The 19,895-nt window shown below is 35.3% G+C and overlaps 2 protein-coding genes across 18 annotated transcripts in view; both read left to right on the top strand.

The window, feature by feature from the left end:
• The window catches only part of LOC108309212 (proline-rich protein 13-like), a 55,280-nt gene extending 49,870 nt beyond the window's left edge, over positions 1-5,410 (top strand). Inside the window, exon 2 of the mRNA XM_037740935.1 lies at positions 3,510-5,410. Coding sequence (XP_037596863.1) covers positions 3,820-4,230 — 411 coding nt within the window. The 5' untranslated portion in view covers positions 3,510-3,819 and the 3' untranslated portion in view covers positions 4,231-5,410. The remainder of the gene's footprint in view (positions 1-3,509) is intronic.
• ZEB1 (zinc finger E-box binding homeobox 1) overlaps positions 1-19,895 on the top strand; it is a 199,542-nt gene that overhangs the window by 113,870 nt on the left and 65,777 nt on the right. For 15 of the 17 annotated variants that reach the window (XM_037740934.1, XM_037740932.1, XM_017535407.2 and 12 more), the window contains one exon: positions 14,847-15,047. The exons of the other annotated variants lie outside the window; for them this stretch is intronic. Coding sequence is in view for 6 of the 15 variants with exons in the window: in XM_017535407.2 (XP_017390896.1) it covers positions 14,847-15,047 (201 nt within the window). In the remaining 9 variants the exon portion in view is untranslated. The remainder of the gene's footprint in view (positions 1-14,846; positions 15,048-19,895) is intronic. 17 annotated transcript variants of the gene reach the window in all.

Here is a 19,895-nt window from a genome sequence, read left to right as displayed (position 1 = left end):
GTCTTCTGGTTTATTGGATATTATTTATTTTCTGGAATAAGTTATGTCCATAGAGGATTATAATTCACACTGCTACTCAGGTAACTAAGGTAAAACAAAACATGAGGAATTTTTTGGTGCGACAGTTAAAATTTATTTAACTTTCAAACTTTCCAAATATTTCATTTAACCTCTCAAAAATTTCACATTTCCAAATGACATATATTTGATTTCCAGTATATTTCAAATAAAAAAGAAACAAAATACTCAATTTGACCTCTGTGGCACATTAGCAAGGTATAAAAGAGAGATTAACATAATTAGGTAAGGACTCTTACAGTATTTATTTTCTATATCATTTATAATTAAGCATTTAATTATGTACTGTGGCATTTCTCTATATAATTCATGTATGTTACTCATATTTTTAAAGATGACATATCTCCGAGGTGGAGACTATAGATATTAAATGTCTTAATTTTCCTGTCTTCTGAAGCACTTAAGTCAGAGAAACTAAATTATTCATTCTAATTTGACAACTCACAATCTTGTAACATATTATAATGCTTAGAAGAGCTCAGTAAAACTAAACTCTAGTTACCTATAAATTGTTTGTTTTTAATACTTCATTAGGAAATAAATTCCAATTAAAATTTCATTAATTATGCCCCTTGCTCTTCCATGTTTTTCCAATGTAGGAGTAGAAAGATTTTTCTTTACAAGACTAGACTCAGGGATTAGTACCCCATGTTGAAATTTGACTCTCAGGAAAGCTTCCAGAGAGGAAGTCTCCAAGCTGGGGACCAATAAGCCTTACTTAGATTACTGTATGTTTTCACTCCCCTGAAGGTAAGGGAGAATCTATCCTCAAACTACATCCTTGGGGTTCATGATCTTTTTCTCTTCACTTTTCCTATGATTTCCCTTCCCATGGTCAGGAGTTTTAAATTACATATACAGCATTACTAGTTTAAAGGAATCTTTCTTCATCTTATTTTCACAACCAGTTCTACTAATCAATGAGTCTCAAATCCAATCAAAGCAAAATTACCTCCTGGGATGAGTAAATGACAAAATATTTCTTAAAATTTTTTCAGAAAATGAGAAAAACAGAATCATGCCAACTCCTGTGGTTGAAACTATTTAAATGTTTGGCTGTATGTGTGGGTATATGTGAGATACTATAACCTGTACTTTGGGGGTGCCCATTGTCCTTGACAAGTAAAAGTGTATACTCTCCACAAGGGCTTCCTCCTGGCATCGTGTAGTATGAGGGCAGCTTCCCTCAGCACGAGCTGAAAGGAGAAGTCACTTGTCCTCGTGTTCGGCAAGTATTACCTTCCTTTTCCTTTTATATAATGTTATGTAGCCATAAATAGGAAAGGTAAATGTTTTTCATACTTCAAAATAGACTGCTGTCTTTCAAAAGAAGAAAACAGATCTTATTATTGTTTCATAAAACCATAAAATAATCATTTCCGTTTCAAAATGCATGATGTTTATTTGTAGCATAGTATTCATCAACTAATAAATGTCCTTTTTACCTTTCATTATTCTTTAAATTGTATTTCAGTACCCTGATTACTGTTTTTAATTATACCTCCTATTCACTGTGATACCGAATTTAAATAATAAAAATGTTGAGCAAGAGAGCTGGGTGCAGTGGCACATACCAGTCAGTAATCCTAACACTTTGGGAGGCCAGGCCGGAGGATTGCTTGGGGCCAGGAGCGCAAGACCACTATAGGCAACAGCAAGACCTTGTCTCTATTTCAAAAAGAGTTCTTTAAATTACCTGGATGTGGTGGCACAGGCCTTTAGTCCCAGATGCTTGAGAGGCTGAGGCAGGAGGATCACTTGAACCTGGCAGTACGCACACAGCTGCAGTGAGCTATGATCATGCCACCACACTCCAGACTGAGTGACAGTGAAACCCCATGTCTAAAGTATACATATACATATATACATACATAGAAATACATACATATACATATGTACATACATACATACATGGAGAGCCAGCAAATATTTTGCCCAATCTCAGTTCAGTTTTCTAAAGTTTGCCACTAGCAACAGTATGCTGAAAATCATGTGACTTTTTCTTTGCACATTTAAAATATATCTTTAAATTTTCTTAAGCAATATAAACATTCAAATATTGTAAAAGGAATAAGGCAAAAAAACAAGTCACTCTTTTAGTACCTCATTTCCTCATTTGTATATCCTTCTAGACATTGTGAATTGATGTTAAGGTACATGTATATATGGATACTATACTGCATTTACTGTATTTTCTGCAAGAATGTATTTTGGGAAACTCTGTATATCAGTACCAAGCAATATGTCTTAGATGACTATTAAAGTTTTTTTAAAATAGTTAAAAACAAGTTTTCAAATAAACAGGCTGGGCGCGGTGGCTCACACCTGTAATCCCAGCACTTTGGGAGGCCGCGGCGGGTGGATCACGAGGTCAAGAGCTGGAGACCATCCTGGTCAACATGGTGAAACCCCGTCTCTACTAAAAATACAAAAATTAGCTGGGCATGGTGGCGCGTGCCTGTAGTCCCAGCTACTCGGGAGGCTGAGGCAGGAGAATTGCCTGAACCCAGGAGGCGGAGGTTGTGGTGAGCCGAGATCGCGCCATTGCACTCCAGCCTGGGTAACAAGAGCGAAACTCCGTCTCAAAAAAAAAAAAAAAAAAAAACACATATTCATATTTGCATACCTGTGTTAATTTGTAGGGTGCTAAGAAATTGTTACATCAACAGGTAAACATTTTAAATTTTGATAAATATTGCCAAATTAGCACAGCATATAAGAATGTTCCCTTTTATTTAAACCTTGCATATGCTAGGTGCTATTGGGGCCTTTTCTGCCAATTTACTAAGCATTTATTTAGGGATTACCAGTGTTCTAGATGCAAGGGAACAGCGGTGATCAAAATAGAAAAAATTCCTGCCCAAATGAAACTTACACTGTAATGGAGTAGACAATCAGTGAAGAAAATATTATGGCAATTGGTGATAACTATTTTTAAAAGAAATAAATTGAGAGTAGGGTCCGCAGTGGGGATGGTGGTGGTGTTTAAATAGGGCTGTCATAGAAGACCTCCCTGAGGAAATAAACTTGGGCAGTGCATAAAGAATATTCCAGTAGAATGATATGAAGCACAAAAGCCTGGAAGCAAGAGGCTAGTGTACCTGGAATGCAGTGGGCCAAGGGTAAAGTAGAAGACAAAAATCTGAGAGATGACAGGTGAGGAGAGTCAGCCCATGAAGGGCCTTGGATTACAGTGAACAGGATGGGAAGCCATTAGATGGTTTGACAAGATTCTATTAATGTTTTAGAAGGTTTCCTTTGCTGTGTTGAAAACTCACTACAAGAAGACAAAGGTGGCAGCAGGGAGACCAGATAGGAGCCAGTGACAATATTCTAAGTGAGAGATGATGGTACCACTAGGTAGTTGGTATCAGGGAATTGGTAGTGAGTGGTCAGATCTTGAATATATTTTTAAAGGCATTTCCTTCCAGATTAGATGCGTGGGATTTGAGAGAAAAAAAAGGAGTCAAAACTGTCACTGAGACTTTTGGCCTGAACAACTGGAGGAATGGAATTGCCATTTACTGAAATAGAGAAGACTGAGAGACCAGGAATCGGATTTGGATATGGTAAAAATTTTCCCATTAGAAATCCAAGAGGATGGAGACATGGAAGGAGAATGCATCAAGCCCAGGCGGTGGTGGAAAGATGACAGAGTATCTGGATTCCCTAAGTTTTTCCTTTTCCTGTTACTGGGTATAGAGTCCCTTCGCAGCTTGGGGCTGGAGAACACACCTAAACATGTGGAACCCCAGTGTCGGGCAGCCAGAGCCAAATCCATATCCCCCCAACATCGGGTACCCTGGAGGTTCCAGTCCTGCCCACCTACCACCTGTCAATCCACCCTTTCCTCCTCCCCCAGGAGTTCCCCAGTGCAATCCAGCTTTCCCCCTAGGTGGGCCCTTTCCTCCTGTGCCACAGCCAGAGTATCCAGGATGCCAACCCTCAGGTCCCTACCCTGTTCCATACCCACTGCCTGCCCCTGGAATGCCTCCTGTGAATCCCTTGGCTCCTGACATGGTCGGAGCAGCAGTGATAGTGGACAAGAAGATGCAGAAGAAAATGAATAAAGCTCATAAAAAGAGGTACAAGCACCACAAGCATGGCAAGCATTCCTTCTCCTCTTCCTCCTCCTCTTCCAGCAGTGACTGACTGAATACAGGCCCTGGACTCTTCCCTCATGTCTCACCAGTTCCGCTCTCCCATCAAGCTTCAGAAGCCATGTTGTACTGGGGGAAAGTAGCCCTTGTGCTCCCCACCCCTACCCTACTGTTCAGCCCTGAGTGGTCAGGAAAATGGGAAGAGGATTGCCATGGCATGGCCATCTTCTTGCTGCTTGGATATATCATATAGCTAATGAGGTTAGCAGGGGAGCTATTTTTTGAAGATGATGAACTAAATGTTGAAGACAAGTTTGAGATCTGTAAAATGTGATTTTTACTTCGTCTTATAATACTTGTGATTGGGGAGGTTTATGGAAATTTATGATGAAAAACCTCTATCTTTTTTGTAATGTTGGCATACTTGGGGAATTTAGTGGCAAATACATTTCCCAGCAGGCCTTTTGTTGGTTGCACTAACTGCAAGGTTTCTGGGAAGTATAAAAAAAAAAAAGAAATTGAAGACGAGATATCAAGTAGAAAATTTGGTATATAAGTGTGAGATTCATAGAAGAAATTGGGCTGGGATAAAAAAAAACTGGGAGTCAACAAATGGTATTTAGAGTCATGAGACAGATTAAGGAAGAGTAGAAGAAAGACACAGAAAAGCAGTTGGTGAGTTAAGAGGAAAACTGATAAGAGTCAAGAGAAGAGATTGTTTTGAAAAGGAGGGAGTAATGGATTATGTCAAATGCTGCTAGAAGATCATCAAGTCAAATGAGGACTGATAATTGTCATTGGATTTAGCAGTGCTCACAGTCATGACAAGAACCGTTTTGATGGAGTGTTGTAATTGGAATAATTTAAGAAAAAATAGGAAGAAACAAATCAGACACACATGTAGACAACTTTTTCAAAAAGCTTTAAAGTATAGAGGGACTAAAGTATAGAGTTAGGAATGGTGGCTTAATCAAGGTAACATGTTAGCCAGAATAGAGATTTTGAAGCCAGAGAGAGCAAGAAAGTTGAGGGTGTATGTGAGAAATGATTATAAAAATATAGGATTAAAATGGTTATTTCTTCTGTTACTGAGGTTAAGCATCTTTTTACATGTTTATTGGCCATTTATTTTTGTGTGTGTGTGAATTACCTGTGCATATTCTTATTGGGTGGTTCATCTTTTCCTTATGAGTGTTTAGGAATTCTCTATATAATAAAGATGTCAGCCTTTAGTCATATGTGTTGCATATATTTTTCAAAATTTTTCATTTGTCTTTTGACTTGATTTTTTTCTGTGTATAGTTACAGGATTCATGTCATGCTCATAACAGCCTTCCTTATTCCAGGATTGTGAAAGGATTTGCCTATATTTTCTTCTAATACATTTATGGTTTCAGTTTTTTCCTAAGTTAAAGTCTTTGATTCATGTGGGTTTCATTTTGGTGAAAGTCATGGGGTGGGGATCTAATTTTTTTTTCCAAATGATTTTTATTAAATAATGCCTTTACCCCCACTAATTTGCAAGACTACTATTTGTTTGGGATCTCTTTTGGATTATGTTCAAATCCATTGTCTGCCCATCCTTGTAATAGTACAAATCTGTTTTCATTTCTGTAGTCTCAAGATAAAGTTTACTCTCTGGTATGTCTAGTTCATGTTTTCGTACTACCACCATTACTATTATTTTTCCAAATGTTCCTGAATCTTTTAATGTGTTTATTTTCCCAGATAAGAATACCACCAGTATGTGTCAAGCATATATGTGCAGTATTACTAAGTGTTGCACATATATACTTATTTTCATCATTGTGACAACCATGTCAGGGATATATTACTGTTATTTCAATCTTGGCAATGAGGAAACTGAGACATTAGAAGAATATATAACATGCCCAAGGTGACAAGGCTGGTAACCAGTGAAGCTGTGATTTGAGCCAGGCAGTCAGGTTCCAGAGACTATGCTTCTACTTCTCTATATATACTGTAGAGTTATTGATCTAAGCCATTTAGATTTAGAATACAAGATACCATGTGTAGCATTTGGATCAAAATTGCATTGAATTTACAGAAAATTTAGGTAGAATTGGCATATTTATGATACATATCATTCTATCCAAAGCCAAGATACAGCTTTTCATTTATTCAAATCTTTAATGACTTTTACACAGAATGCTAGTTTTCTTCATGTAGATCCTCTGTTTTATTTTAAGCTTTTTCCTTCATGTGTTTCATTTGTGTTGCTATTAATAGAATTTTTCCTCTTTTGTGTTTTAGCTGGTTGTTGTTGATATATTGGAAAACTTTTGATGTTTTTTGGTTGGAAAGTTGTTTTTTTTCTTTTAAATTTGTAATTAACCATTTACCAAATTTTCTTACTACTAATAGTTTTTTCATTGATTTTTCATGAATTTTTCTAGAAATGTTATTCTGCAAATAATTTTGCTTCTCCTTTGTAATATTTATACTTTTTCTTTTATTCTTTTTAAAAATTGGTTTATGCTTTTAAAACTTTGTTAACTAATAATGAAACTAAGCATCTTTATCTTATAAATGCCTCTGATTCATAATAATTTATTATGATACTAACTTCAGTTTTGCTTTCATGCAAAAGTGTCAGTAAGGGAATGGTGATTTTTTTTTCAAATGCCTTTCTGCATCTATAGATGTAATCGTTTCTCCTTTTTAATGTTAATATAGTAGTAAATGCTCATGTATTTTCTAATGTTAAGTAATTTTTGCTTCATTCTTTTAATATTTTATTTAGGTCTGTTGCATATTTTATTTAGGACTGAGCGTGTGTGTGTGAGTATATGTGTGTGTTCGTGTGTGTGTGTGTGTGCATGCCTGCATGTGTGCGCACATGCATGTGTATCCTTTCTCAGATTTTAGTTAACCATGTTGTTGACTTCCTAGAATTTAGACTTTTCATTTTCCTCTCTCCTTAAAAAGTTACAAAATTAACAGTCCTTTAAAGATAAGAAGAAATTTACCTGAGAAATTATCTGGCAGTTTGGGGTAGTTAACTAGTATCTTCCTAAATTTTTCTATGATGTGCCTGCCTATGTCTCGTAAATAATTTTCCAGATTCTATAATACAGTGATGATCATTTACATTTTCCTAGAAAGGCTTTCATCTAGGTTTTCAAATTTATTTTTTTAGGTTTGTACAAAATATTTATAATGCAAGTTTCCTAAATTTCTTCATAGTTGTAGTTAATTTAACTCCATTTGCATTTTGATATTGAACCTTCATGCTGCTTAGTTTTTTTCTAGGATTAAGTGGAGTGGTGATTTATCTTTTTTTTTTCTTTTTGATTCTTTAAAGTTTGGGCTTTTCGACTGATATATCAATTACATGGCTTCTCTATTTTTTGACTCAGTGCTTTCCGCATTTGTATTTTTGATTTTGTCTTTATACTTTCCTTAGATTTTGTCATACTACCTATCTTCCAATAAGAAACAGTTTCTATGAATTAAAATGCATCCTTTTATAAATGCAGACTTTACTTATGAAGGAAATATTAGTTATATGTAATTTAGTGTGAATTATTTTAATCCAAATATTTTCTTCAACACACAAAGGAATCATCTTTTCTTGGGACTGAATTTAATTTAATCTCCTGAGAACTTTGCTTTTTCACTGTTTCATCTGTCTGTGAGTTGTACACTGACTAAAATTAGCTCATTGAGTGGATGGGAGTTTAGATAAGGCAAGAAAAGGGGAAGGTAATTTGGGAGGATGACTCTTACTGGGGGCAGATAGATACAGGATCTGTGGAAGGAGAGAGGCCAGAACAAGAACTGAGAGAGTAACAAAGACAAATCCTGTGAATCCTTAGTAACTTCTATGTAATGAGAGACAGGAGAAGATAAGAACTAGGATTCTGTGAGCAATGACAACCCTTTCCCTGCATTTGCCTATCAGTTTTCATTCTATTAATAGGGTATATCTGAAGATATTCTAAACCACCAGCCCTTTTGCAGGAGTAAAGTTTAGAATAATTGACTTTTATTGGAGTTATGGGTTTTTTTGTTTTTTGGTTTTTGTTTTTTGTTTTTTTTTGCAGAAAGGTGATTTTATTTAGGTAGAGAAAAGAGAAGGAAAGGAGAAGAGAAAGGCTTCCACGAAGAGTGTGGAAGGAAATTCCAGAGGGGAAATCCCGGCGGGAGCTCCCACCGTGTGGGAGGGGATTCCAGAAGGGAAATCCTAGAGGGAGCTCCCACCGTGTGAGAGAGGATTCCAGAAAGTTGGAAATCCTGGAGTTATGTTTTAAAATATATTTTGAAAATAAAAAAGTGTTTATGAAGATTTTACCTAGAGAAGGATTTTAAAATTTCACCCAAAATTTATTGAATCATTAGAATTAGTAAAATCTCACATGTTCATGGTACTTGGGGCACTCTAAAACCATTATGATACCTATTTTTAGAGTATTTAAAATTAGTTAATATATACATTGTACATTATATAACATTAAATTTGTATATTACATTATATCCGTCATTATACAGTAAAATACATATAGATAGTAAGCCAACATTATCAGTTTGATAAAAAGCTAGATTAACAAAAATTTACAGTACATGCTTAGTATTTATAGACAATTTAAGCTCCTCTTTCCTGGAGTAACATTATATGCAGAAGTTTTCTATGATCCTATGAATATGAACTCTCCTTTACATTTTGTGTGCCTATTTGCCTGGTCTGATTATGACTGCAGTTTGTTTTTCATTTTCCTGAATTACTGCTAACACTTAAGCATATTGACTTGTTTATTCATTGAGAAAAGTAAGAAGTGTGGTCCCATATTCAATTCAGCAAATAATTCTATACCTACTATACCTACTGTGTGAAAGGTAGTATGCCAGAGATTGTATGCAGGATAAAGTGAGAGAGAGAGAGAGAGAGAGAGAGAGAGTGTGTGTGTGTGTGTATGCGTGTGTTGTGTTGTTTTAGTCCCAATTGATGTTAAAGAACAATGGAACTACTTGGTCAGTGTCTCCACCTGTATCTTTATATTTCTCAGCATTCATGCCTAAATTTGTAGTGTTCTCAGCATTGTGCTAACAGGTACGGTCTGTTGGCTCTGTAGAACACAACTCAGTGTATGTGTTTTTCTAGGTGTTTCTTAAATTATGACAATATGCTAATTTGATAAATGAACCAGTTTGCTAAAAGTAATCTGTTAATTTTTAAGGATCAGTCTAAGAGAGATTTTCTAAGAGAGATTTTCTCTTTCTTTTCTAACATGCAGATGAGTGTGTGCTTAGGGGCTTGATGGGAATGAGTGGGATGTAGTTAAGCACCTATTAATGGCATAATGTAAGAAGAGCGTCCTGGAAAGAAAAGCATTTGCACAAGCAAAAATAGGTAAAAATGTGGCCTTAGCCTATGGCTTTAATCAACACATGCCACAGTTATCATCTGACAAGAATTGAAGACCTCAGAGTTAATCTTTTCCCTCCTCCTTCCCCACTTCCCTAAGTTTCTTTCCTCTACATGGGCCTATGCTGCTATTCCAAGTTACAATAAATGATTACAGTGAGATTCTTTATTTATAAAGCATTCAGGTGATCTTGCTTTCATTGCAATGAATAAAAAATTGAGAATGTATTGGTTTGTTTTGGAACCATATTCATCTAAGTTACCTAATTCTTTTTTGTGATTGTACATTAAGAAACACTTATGTGAGACTTTAATTACTATTATTGATACAGTGCTCCATTCAATCAAGTGCTAAAAGTAATATGTGAAAGTTCTTTTAATGACTATAATGATGATATTACCCTGTAATATACTGTTTAACCCTGTAATATGCTGTTCATTATATTATGAGATTCTAATGGTTAAAACTATTTAGTCATTTGAAAATAGCAGCAGCGGTAAATTGTTAAGTATGGAATTTCAGTACCCCAAAAAAGGTACAGACACAAAAATTTAAGAATATTTATCATCAGTATAACAATTTTCAGTCAGGACTCTTTGCACATAATAAAATGTGTAGGCTGTGGAATCCAGCCAACCTAGCTTTGACTCTTCAACTTAGTAGCTATATAACCTCAAACAAGTTACTCAAGTGCTCTATTTTTCTTTGCCTATCAGATGGAGATGTAATAATACCTACGTCTTAGGAGCTTCTATAAAGATTTACTAAGATAATAGTAGTAGGAACAGAAAACCACTTGTATAGTCCTTGCTGTGTACCAGACACTGATCTAAGCACACTACATTTAAAAATTTTTTGATCTTCATAGCTGCTGTATGCAGTGGGTACTGTTGTGTATGGCACTAAATATTAGCAAATAATACCAACAGCCATCAAGAAGTCAACATGTCTTTACATTCTGATGACAATAGCAATGTATTAAAAATGTTACAATCTTTTATTGAAATTTAAATTCATATTGTCTATCTTGTCTTGTTTAAAGATTTTTAAAACTCTATTTACTATATTTTCTTCGTCCTTGCTTTCTTGATATTTTAATTAAAATCAGAATCAAGACATGAATGATCACCTGTGATTGTTATCTTCAGATAAACTATATCATATTTTCAGCCAAAGGTTAAACAGTACAGAGGTACAGAGATAATTGGACAGAACATTTAGATAACTGAAGCCCTCATTGGCTAATAGAATTTATCAAGGGCCTGCATTAGTCTGTATTGGTGGTGGGCCATTTTTAAAATAAGCTTTGTAGATCCACAAACAAAACGATAGATTCAAAAATACAAGTAAACTTGACTATTATTTCAGTTTCAGTGATTAATATCAGCAGGTTGTTTTTTTTGTTTATTTGTTTTGAGACGGAGTTTCATTCTTGTTGCCCAGGCTGGAGTGCAATGGCACATTCTCGGCTCACCACAACCTCCACCTCCTGGGTTCAAGTGATTCTCCTGTCTCAGCCTCCCAAGTAGCTGGGATTACAGGCATGTGCCACCACACCCAGCTAATTTTTCATATTTTTAGTAGAGACAGGGTTTCACCATGTTGGCCAGGATAGTCTTGATCTCTTGACCTTTTGATCCACCCGCCTCAGACTCCCAAAGTGCTGGGATTACAGGCGTGAGACACCGGCGCCCGGCCAATATCAGCAGTTTTTACTGTTTTGTTTTGTTTTGTTTTCTCTCAGCTAAGTGATGGAACCAAAAGTTACTAAAAATCTTGGAAAATAGTTATTGGTCTTTTTTTCCATCTCAGCAGATAAAATACATTGATTTTTTTTTATTTTTCCTATCTTATGACACATATCAAACATGCTCTGGGAAAATTCACAAGACAGTTATAAAATATATGCAATCTCTGTGTTTTGGATGCATAACATAATCTTCCATATCACAGTGGCAGCTTATATAAGGGACGGGAAGGAGTTTTGCTAGAGTCCCAGAAAGTGATAGGCAGTCTTTAAGAGCACTTTGAGCTTCCAGTATCTCTGGTTGAAAAGAACTTAGTAAAAAATATGAAGCATGTAATCAAGTATTTGAACCGGAATGCATATATGCCTAAAAGCCTAATTTGGGGGAAATTTTCAAGCCCAAAATACTCTAGATATAAATATGTTAAATGTGCAATCCAAGGTCAACCAAAGAACCTACAGCTAACAAAATTAATGATAATGCTAAACTGCAATAGTACATTATTAAAAGGTAAGAATGGCACCAACATAAATCCATGGCCAATTCGAGATACCAAAGATGTTTGGAAGCCTCCCTTTGCAAAATATCAGAATGTCAGCTATCTAGGTGTGCAGTTTCACTGGTCAAGCATAATGAGAGCTTTGCAGTGAATAAGACTTTACCTAATATAGCCAGGTCTTAATGGAGTATAGAATTGATTAATATTCAGCAAATACTTACCATGTTCTAATTTTAGCTTGTCATATATAAATGCCAACTTAAAATGACCTTAACTAATAAGTCCTGAAAGTAAAAATGAAAGTTAATAGCACTGTGCATCATTTGTCAGTAAGCATCTCCATTCTAAGTGTGTGTGTGTGTGTGTGTGTGTATTTGCCTCTTACTATGAGTTAAAGGCCCCTCAGAAAACTTACAGTCAGCTGTGAACCAGCCCTTTAGAATTATTCCCCTTACCCATACTCATACTCCACTCTGCTCACAGTGTGGCTGCTCATAGTGTAACTGTTTCTGTCATGACACATATTTTCCCATTAGTATATTAAAGGAACTTTTTTCTTTATTATATTGATATGTTGAATAGACCTTTTCAGGTAATATTTGTGGAAACATAAGACTATTCTGGAAGGCAGTTTAACAGTCTCTACTTCATAAGTCTTCCCTTCGACTCAACAGTTTCACCCCTACTAATCTATCTGATAAGTGTATTTAAGGAATGGCCAAAATTAATACATATTTACAAGAAAATTTATCATGACATTGTTGCTAGTGCCTAACACAGACAAAATTTTATCAATAGTTCATAGGTTAAAGTATATCTCTGCAATAGAACACTGTGTAGCCATCCAGAGGGAGAGAAGAAAGCTTTATATATACAGATGCCCCTCGACTTATGATGGTGTTACGTCCTGATAAATTCATTGTAAGCCAAAAATACTGTTAAGTCGAAAATGGATTTAATGTACTTAACCTATCAAACATCATAGCTGAGCTTAGCTTTCCTTAAATGTGCCTGGAACACTTACAGCTTACAGTTCTTCACGTCATCTAACGTGAAGCCTGTGTTTTAATACGACATTGAATATCTCATGTCATTTGTTGAATACTGTACCAAAGGTGAAAAACAGAATGGTGTTGCACCATCATAAAGTCAAAACATTGTAAATCAAGCCATCATTAGTCAGGGACTGTCTGTACTGACATAGAAAGGCTTCAAAGACATGTTATAAAGTGGCAGAATATAAGTGGCAAAGCAGTATGATGTGATCATGTGTGTTTTGAATTATATATATATATATATATATATATATATATTATACACACACACATTTGTATATAAATGATGCTGGCTTTATATTAAATGTAAGACACATATAAGTGTATATAAGATGAGGTTTGTGTTACAACTAAATAAGAAAAGGTATATAAAATGATTCATATCATGCCTACTTAGTGCATTGAAATAATAAAATTTGCTATTATTTTTACCTTTATGGAGTGGATTGAGGAAGGAAAAATAGGGCTTTTACTTACTTTACATGTTTTGCATTGACTGATTTTACATGGATTACTATTGTAATAAAATAAGGGATAAAAATAATTACTCTTGGGAAAAGATCTGGAACAGCATAAGCACACCAAAATATTAATGCCGTAACAAAACTTGACATTTTTCTTCTGACACAAGATATTGATGAACTCCTAATATGTGAGCACAGCGGTGACCTCTGGTACTCTTTTGGACAATGAGTCTTCCCTAAAGTCTATAAAAGCAGTTTTGGAGTTTGAGTTATTTGTTTTCACCTTTAAATATCTACCCATACTTTTAATTGTATTTCTTCCTACATGTTCTCAGGAGAGTGTATGTATGTGTGTGTATGTGTGTGTGTATTTGGGGAGAGGGTTATATATACATATTATTTAAGCATTTGGTTGATTATTTTTCAAGCATGGTTGGAAAATTTAAGGAAGCAATGGGAAGAATAACTGATACTAATTACTGCTTAGTTATCCAAAAAAAATAAAGCTCTTTTTCTCCTTTCTTCTGAATCTTTTCTTAGCAAATAAGAATCACCCTGCAAGTAATTAAAAAGAGGTATTCTAATGACCATACCCAATGAAGTACTAAATAGTTATCCTGTTAGAGTGATTATTACAAGAGCTCTAAAGGAAAGCATTGATTATATTAGATTATTTATTTTTAGAGAATTTTATTCTCAGCTTATACTCATGGAACTCATTCAGAATAATTTTATATTTTGTTGAAATTCATTAAAAATTTAGAAAAAGGTGCTCATTTGAAAACTTTCAAATAATAGTTTTTCGGAATGACAAACTTAATTACATATAATTGACTAAATTGGTTGATTCCTTCTAAAGTCGGTATGGAAGAAATAATGTAATGCATGGGCCTATTGACAATTTAAAAATACTTGTGGTAAACTTGATGATGTGATGCTATTTTATTGGGAAAGATGGCCTCTTAAGTTGCAATACTTTAAGAATTCAAAGCCCTAATTGTATATAAGCAATATTGTATACTGTAGGCTCATTATCTTTGGAGGGGAGGTTTAATATAGAGTTGAAGAGCACAAAATGTGGAATTAAGATGGTTGGTGTTCAAATCCTGGCTCTGCCACTTCCTCGCTGTGGTCCTGGAAAAGTTATCCTCTCTCTGCTTTGATTTTCATACCTATAAAACAAGGATATAAGTAGTAAGTGGTAGAACTCTATTTCATAAGGTTGTTATAAAATTGTTGAAAGAATGTAATGGGTTAGTATTTACAAAGCACATCTACATCTAGTAAGTGGTCAATAAGGGTAGCTACTATTATTTGTCATATTGGTCGTGTAATATATAGTAAGTGTTCTATATGTGTGTTGTCAAATAAATTAATTGTTTACATATTATCATTTAAAAGAAAACATTGAATTACAATGTTTTAAGTATCTTTTTTACTTTTATTTTTCTGAGATGTAAAAATTGATTTTTATACCAGTTGGTTTTGATTATTTGTTTCTTGTTTGTATTACAGTTACAAATTATAATACTGTGGTAGAAACAAATTCAGATTCAGATGATGAAGACAAACTCCATATTGTGGAAGAAGAAAGTGTTACAGATGCAGCTGATTGTGAAGGTGTACCAGAGGATGACCTGCCAACAGACCAGACAGTGTTACCAGGGAGGAGCAGTGAAAGAGAAGGGAATGCTAAGAACTGCTGGGAGGATGACAGTAAGTCTGATTTTTTTAGGTACTATTGTATTCTTGCGATTAGTTTTTAATGTATATATTAACTGAAAAGATAAATTGGATGAAAAGTTTGAAATCAATAGTAAATTTGGCAACCAATAAATATTTGGTGTCTTACTAAAAAGTAGATTACGAAGCAGAATAAGAAAGTTATTTTGACCATATTTGCAATGAATATAATGTACTGAAATTTAGTGGAATATACTAACCAGAATCAAGCATTCCAAATATTGTTGATATAATTGAACCTACCTTTAATTTCCTATTGTAACCCCAAATGAATACTCTATTTAGAAATCAATAAATATTATACTGGTATAGTGAAATTATAATTCAATGTGCAAAATTCCCAAACACAGATAAATTATGGAGATATTTTTACTGTTTGTAGCTTCTCTATACATACACATCAGAATCCTTCAAGTAAGGTAGTTTTTTCACTCGCTTTAAATTTTTACTTTACTCAAAGCATGGATGAGCGGAAGGAGCAGTGAAAGTAAGGAGACCCTCTACTTGCTGCACTTTTAGTGAGTAAACACTGAAAGTTTAACCTTTTCCCTCATCTGTCAAATGGAGAAATTGGACTTGGACTTAGTCTTTTATTCTAGATCTAAAATTTCTTCTTTCTACTTTTCCTAATAAATTAATTAAATTATTTAGCCTCTCTTGCCAGGTTAAGCACCAGTGATATAAAAATAGAATGTGGAAGTGGCATATTATTAATTAGAAAGGTTGGGGGTCAGGAACAAGGGCATCAGAAAAGGCAAACAGGTGCATGCAAGAGCCCAAATTCAAGACCAGTCAAAGGAGAAGTTTCCCAGCAAGAGTTCAAATTCAAAGAAGTCATCTAGACAAGATATCAAAACTAAGGCTATAAAATCTGGGAAAGTGGGTCAGGCATGCAGGTCAGAATATCTGGATGATGAAATGTGGACATATAGATAAAGACTCAGATAATAGGCACACATTGGAAGAAATTAAGATTTCTACAATATGATAAATCTAATGGTTAACAAGGGACTTTTGAAATAATATAATCAGCCCTCTCATTTCATATTGTTATTCATTTGTCTGTTCAGCAACCTCTGTAGAAATGAGTTGCAACTGTGACTGAGACTCTGCATGAACGGTGTTTATATGGCTTAATAGAGAAGATAGATAAATAAGTCACAAATACATTATAGTTGTATTTAGGTATACATTATTTGGCAGCATTGAGCAGGAACATCCACATTAGAGAAGGAAAAAGTCCTAAAAGAGTTCTGAGTGAAGCAGAGTTGGTCTTAAAACAGAGTTCTTAAGGACTGATGGAGGTTAATTAGGCAAAGTTGAGTGAATGTAAGGTGCTTCAGGCAAAAGAGGCTTGAAGCCACAGAGGCTTGAGCAAAGTGTTCACAGAAAATGAGATCAGAGAAGTAAACAAGAGAAAAAATATGAAGTAATTTGTGTGCTGTGTCCAAGAATTTTAACCTTATCATGGAAGCTATGAGAAGATCATTAAATTAAAAGTACATAATTAATATAATTTATAAATAAATCTGGTGCAGTATGGAAAAAGAATTTTAAAGGGAAGAACCTGAGGTAGTGTCTTCAATAAGGAGGCTATAATAATCAGGCAGTGTTAAGGGTTTTTTAGCTAAAGTAGTTGCCATGGGATGGGAATAGAAGGGAGATATTTGAAAGACATATAGGAGATAGAATATATAAGAATTGGGAAGGCCTGTTTCTAGATACAGTCCCAGGTTTCTAGAAAATAGGACCCAGAGAAGTTGACTTGCTCACTTAAGACAGCGGGTTAATGGTAGAGTTATTAACTTGTTAATACTAAGCTCCAACATTTTTGGAGCAAGGGTTTCTTGTGTATTTCTTGTCTGTGGCCTAAATTATGTAGTTGATCCAGAGTCTTAATAATGGAATCAAGAAGGAAATGATCTGTCTGGGAAAAGGGGCGGTAAGAAGAATACAATAGATGAAGGGAGAAAGAAAGGTGAAAAATCAGTGAAGAGGCTCTGCTTCTGAGAATATGTTAGGTTTGATTGTTTGGACTAAGCCTTTTTACTGAAAACAACTAATGATGCTAGATTAAAAATAAAAAGCTTCTTAGCAGTTCTAAAGAGCTAAGTAAGACATTAGCTTGTCAAAATCTGAGTGAATAAAGGAACCCATAGAAGTAAACAGAGAAGATCATAGACGACACTTGGGCCCTGAATATATTTGCCTAACCAGGGAAATGTAAGGTGATTTTCAGGCTTCCAAGAGGAAACAAAGCCTGAGACCACCAAAGATAGTTTAATAGCAGATCTTCCCCTACTATGGATTATGTCTTGACTATACCGACGAAGTAAAAACAATTTACCATCTCTAGCATCCCTGAGAGTCAGCAAGCAAAGTTTCCCTGGTTAGGTATTCAGGCAATGGACGATTGTTTCTGAGAAGTAGTAACCACAAGCTGTCTCACACTGATTTGAAATCCAAGTTTACATTGCTGTGTAGACTGAAAATCTAAAGCCATATTTGAGTTTAAAGTGGAACTGCTACAAAGATCTATTGGCACCAGGCAGAAGTAAATACAAGTCTTTTGGAGGAATATATCTTCTTCCTAGTATCATAGAACTCTCCCAAATAATTTAGCAAGAAGATAGAAACATGCGTGAGAATTATCAGAAATAAAAGGAAGCAGAAACTGACCCATAAAGGCTAATTACTAGAGTTATATGATACAGATTATAAAATGACTGCTGTCTTGTTCAAAGAAAAGTCAGATGAACTTGAAATTATCTGCTATGATATGACAAAATACAACCGATGTGTTTTAAGAGTAATAGAGCTAAAAATAAAAAATTTAATAGTAGGAATTTGAAATTCAGAGGATACATTTAACAGCAAATTAAACAGGGTTAAAGAAAAATTAATGATTTGGAAGATAGAGAAAAATTACACTAAATGGAAGTCAGAGAGACACATAGTAAAAATATGAAAAACAGGTTAAGATACATGAAGGTCCAAGATACCTTACGCCAGGAGAAAAGATAATAGGGTAGCAGCCTTAGCTGAAGAAATAATGGCTGGGGTTTTTATTTATAATAAGTGAAAAACACCATACTACAGATTCAAAAAGCCCAACAAATCTCAAAAGGGATAAATAGGAGAATGATGTGAACAACTTAGCAGAAGAAGAGGTTTTCAGCCCTCATTCCCCCACGTAAACACCAATTTTGGCAATCATTCACAGAAAAGAATACATTTGTGGGACCCGCCCAGAGTCCTGCTGCTAGGTTCCAGCACCCTGGTGTAGCAAAAAGTACATCAGGAATGGACATATTGAAGAGGGTACGAAGAGCAATTTCACTTAACCTGCATTATCTATCCTCTAAAGCAGCATAGCTCAGTGCCAAGAGAGGCCCATTGGCCAGCAATTCTCCCACAAGGGAAAGCAAGAGCAAGGTGAGTACCTGGCTTCCTCAGCCTTGTGAGATAGCACCTAGGAGGCTCACCTCTGTCTTGTCCTACCCAGAACACTGAAGGAATCAGAATGCTGATTCAACTGGCTATAGCTAGGAGGAGAGAAGAGGAAGGAATGTATGACAACCAGCATGTGTTTCTCAACAGCTAGCTGTAAATCCTACTCACTGGATTGAGGACACCACTGAAACTAAACTATGAATCCTGCAGAACAGTTCACCTGCGGACTTCTCCAACTAGCTGATGTTTGCCCCTAGTACCCTGTGTTCAATAGACATGATGCTCTGCATGTCCCTTTGTATGTCCTACGTGATTTTCTTCAGGCAACACATGGATCTAAGCAACAGAAATGGATCTTAGCAGCCGCACAAATCTACTGATTCGGGAGAAGGCCCACAACCTTGAAACATTTCAGGATACTTTGCTAGGGAAAATAAATGGGAGACTCTCAGAACCAGGCCTGGCTTTGTGGAATCAAGAGAGTGTGAAGTCCTAAAACGAGCCCCCTAAAGGAAACAAGATTGGAGCTGATAAATCCATAGAAAAGGTCTGAGAGACCTTCAGAATCTCTAATCAAGCCCACTGGTAGAAGTCTTTGCTATGGTTTGAATATTTGTGTCCCTTCTAAAATTCCTGTTGAAACTTAATCCCTAATGCAACAGTATGAAAAGGTGTAGGGCCTTTGGTAGGAGATCAGGCCCTTACCAGACACTGAATCAGCCAGTGTCCTGATCTTAGACTTCCCAGCTCCCAGATCTGTGAGAGATTAATTTCTTTTTAAATTACCCTACCTCTGGTATTTTGCTCTAGCAGCAGTTCCAGACTAAAACAGTCTTTCCCAAAGCCAGTCAGTAAAGACTGGAGGAGGTGACTGCTTTTTTAAATCAAAGGTAGAAATGAAAGCAATTAACGAATGAAGAATCAAGGAAATACAGCACCATCAAAGGAAGAAAATAAATCTCTAGCTGCTGACACCAAAGAAATGAAGATACGTAAATTATTGAACAAGGAATTCAAAATAATCATCTTAAATAAATTTGTGAGATGTAAGAGAACACATAAAACTAAATGAAATCAGGAAAATAATAGATAAAGAAAACTAGAACTTCAACAGAGACAGAAACCATTAAAAAAAATTCTAGAGTGAGGAATATAATGTCTGAACTGAAAATTTCAATAGAGAGCTTTAGTAGCACCCTTGTCAAGCAGAAGAATCAGTTAATTTGAAGACAGATCATTTGAAGTTATCCACTCAGAGGAACAAAAAGAATGAAAATAAGTGAAGAAAGCCTATAGGACTTATAGGACATCTTCAGGTGAACCATTATACACATTTTAGGAACCTCAGAGGAAGCAAAGAAAGGGTTA

The sequence above is a fragment of the Cebus imitator genome, unplaced genomic scaffold (assembly GCF_001604975.1).
Source record: "Cebus imitator isolate Cc_AM_T3 unplaced genomic scaffold, Cebus_imitator-1.0 Scaffold92, whole genome shotgun sequence".
Taxonomy (NCBI): Eukaryota; Metazoa; Chordata; class Mammalia; order Primates; family Cebidae; genus Cebus; species Cebus imitator.
Note: the sequence above shows the minus strand (reverse complement) of the source record. Positions and strands in the feature narration are given on the sequence as shown.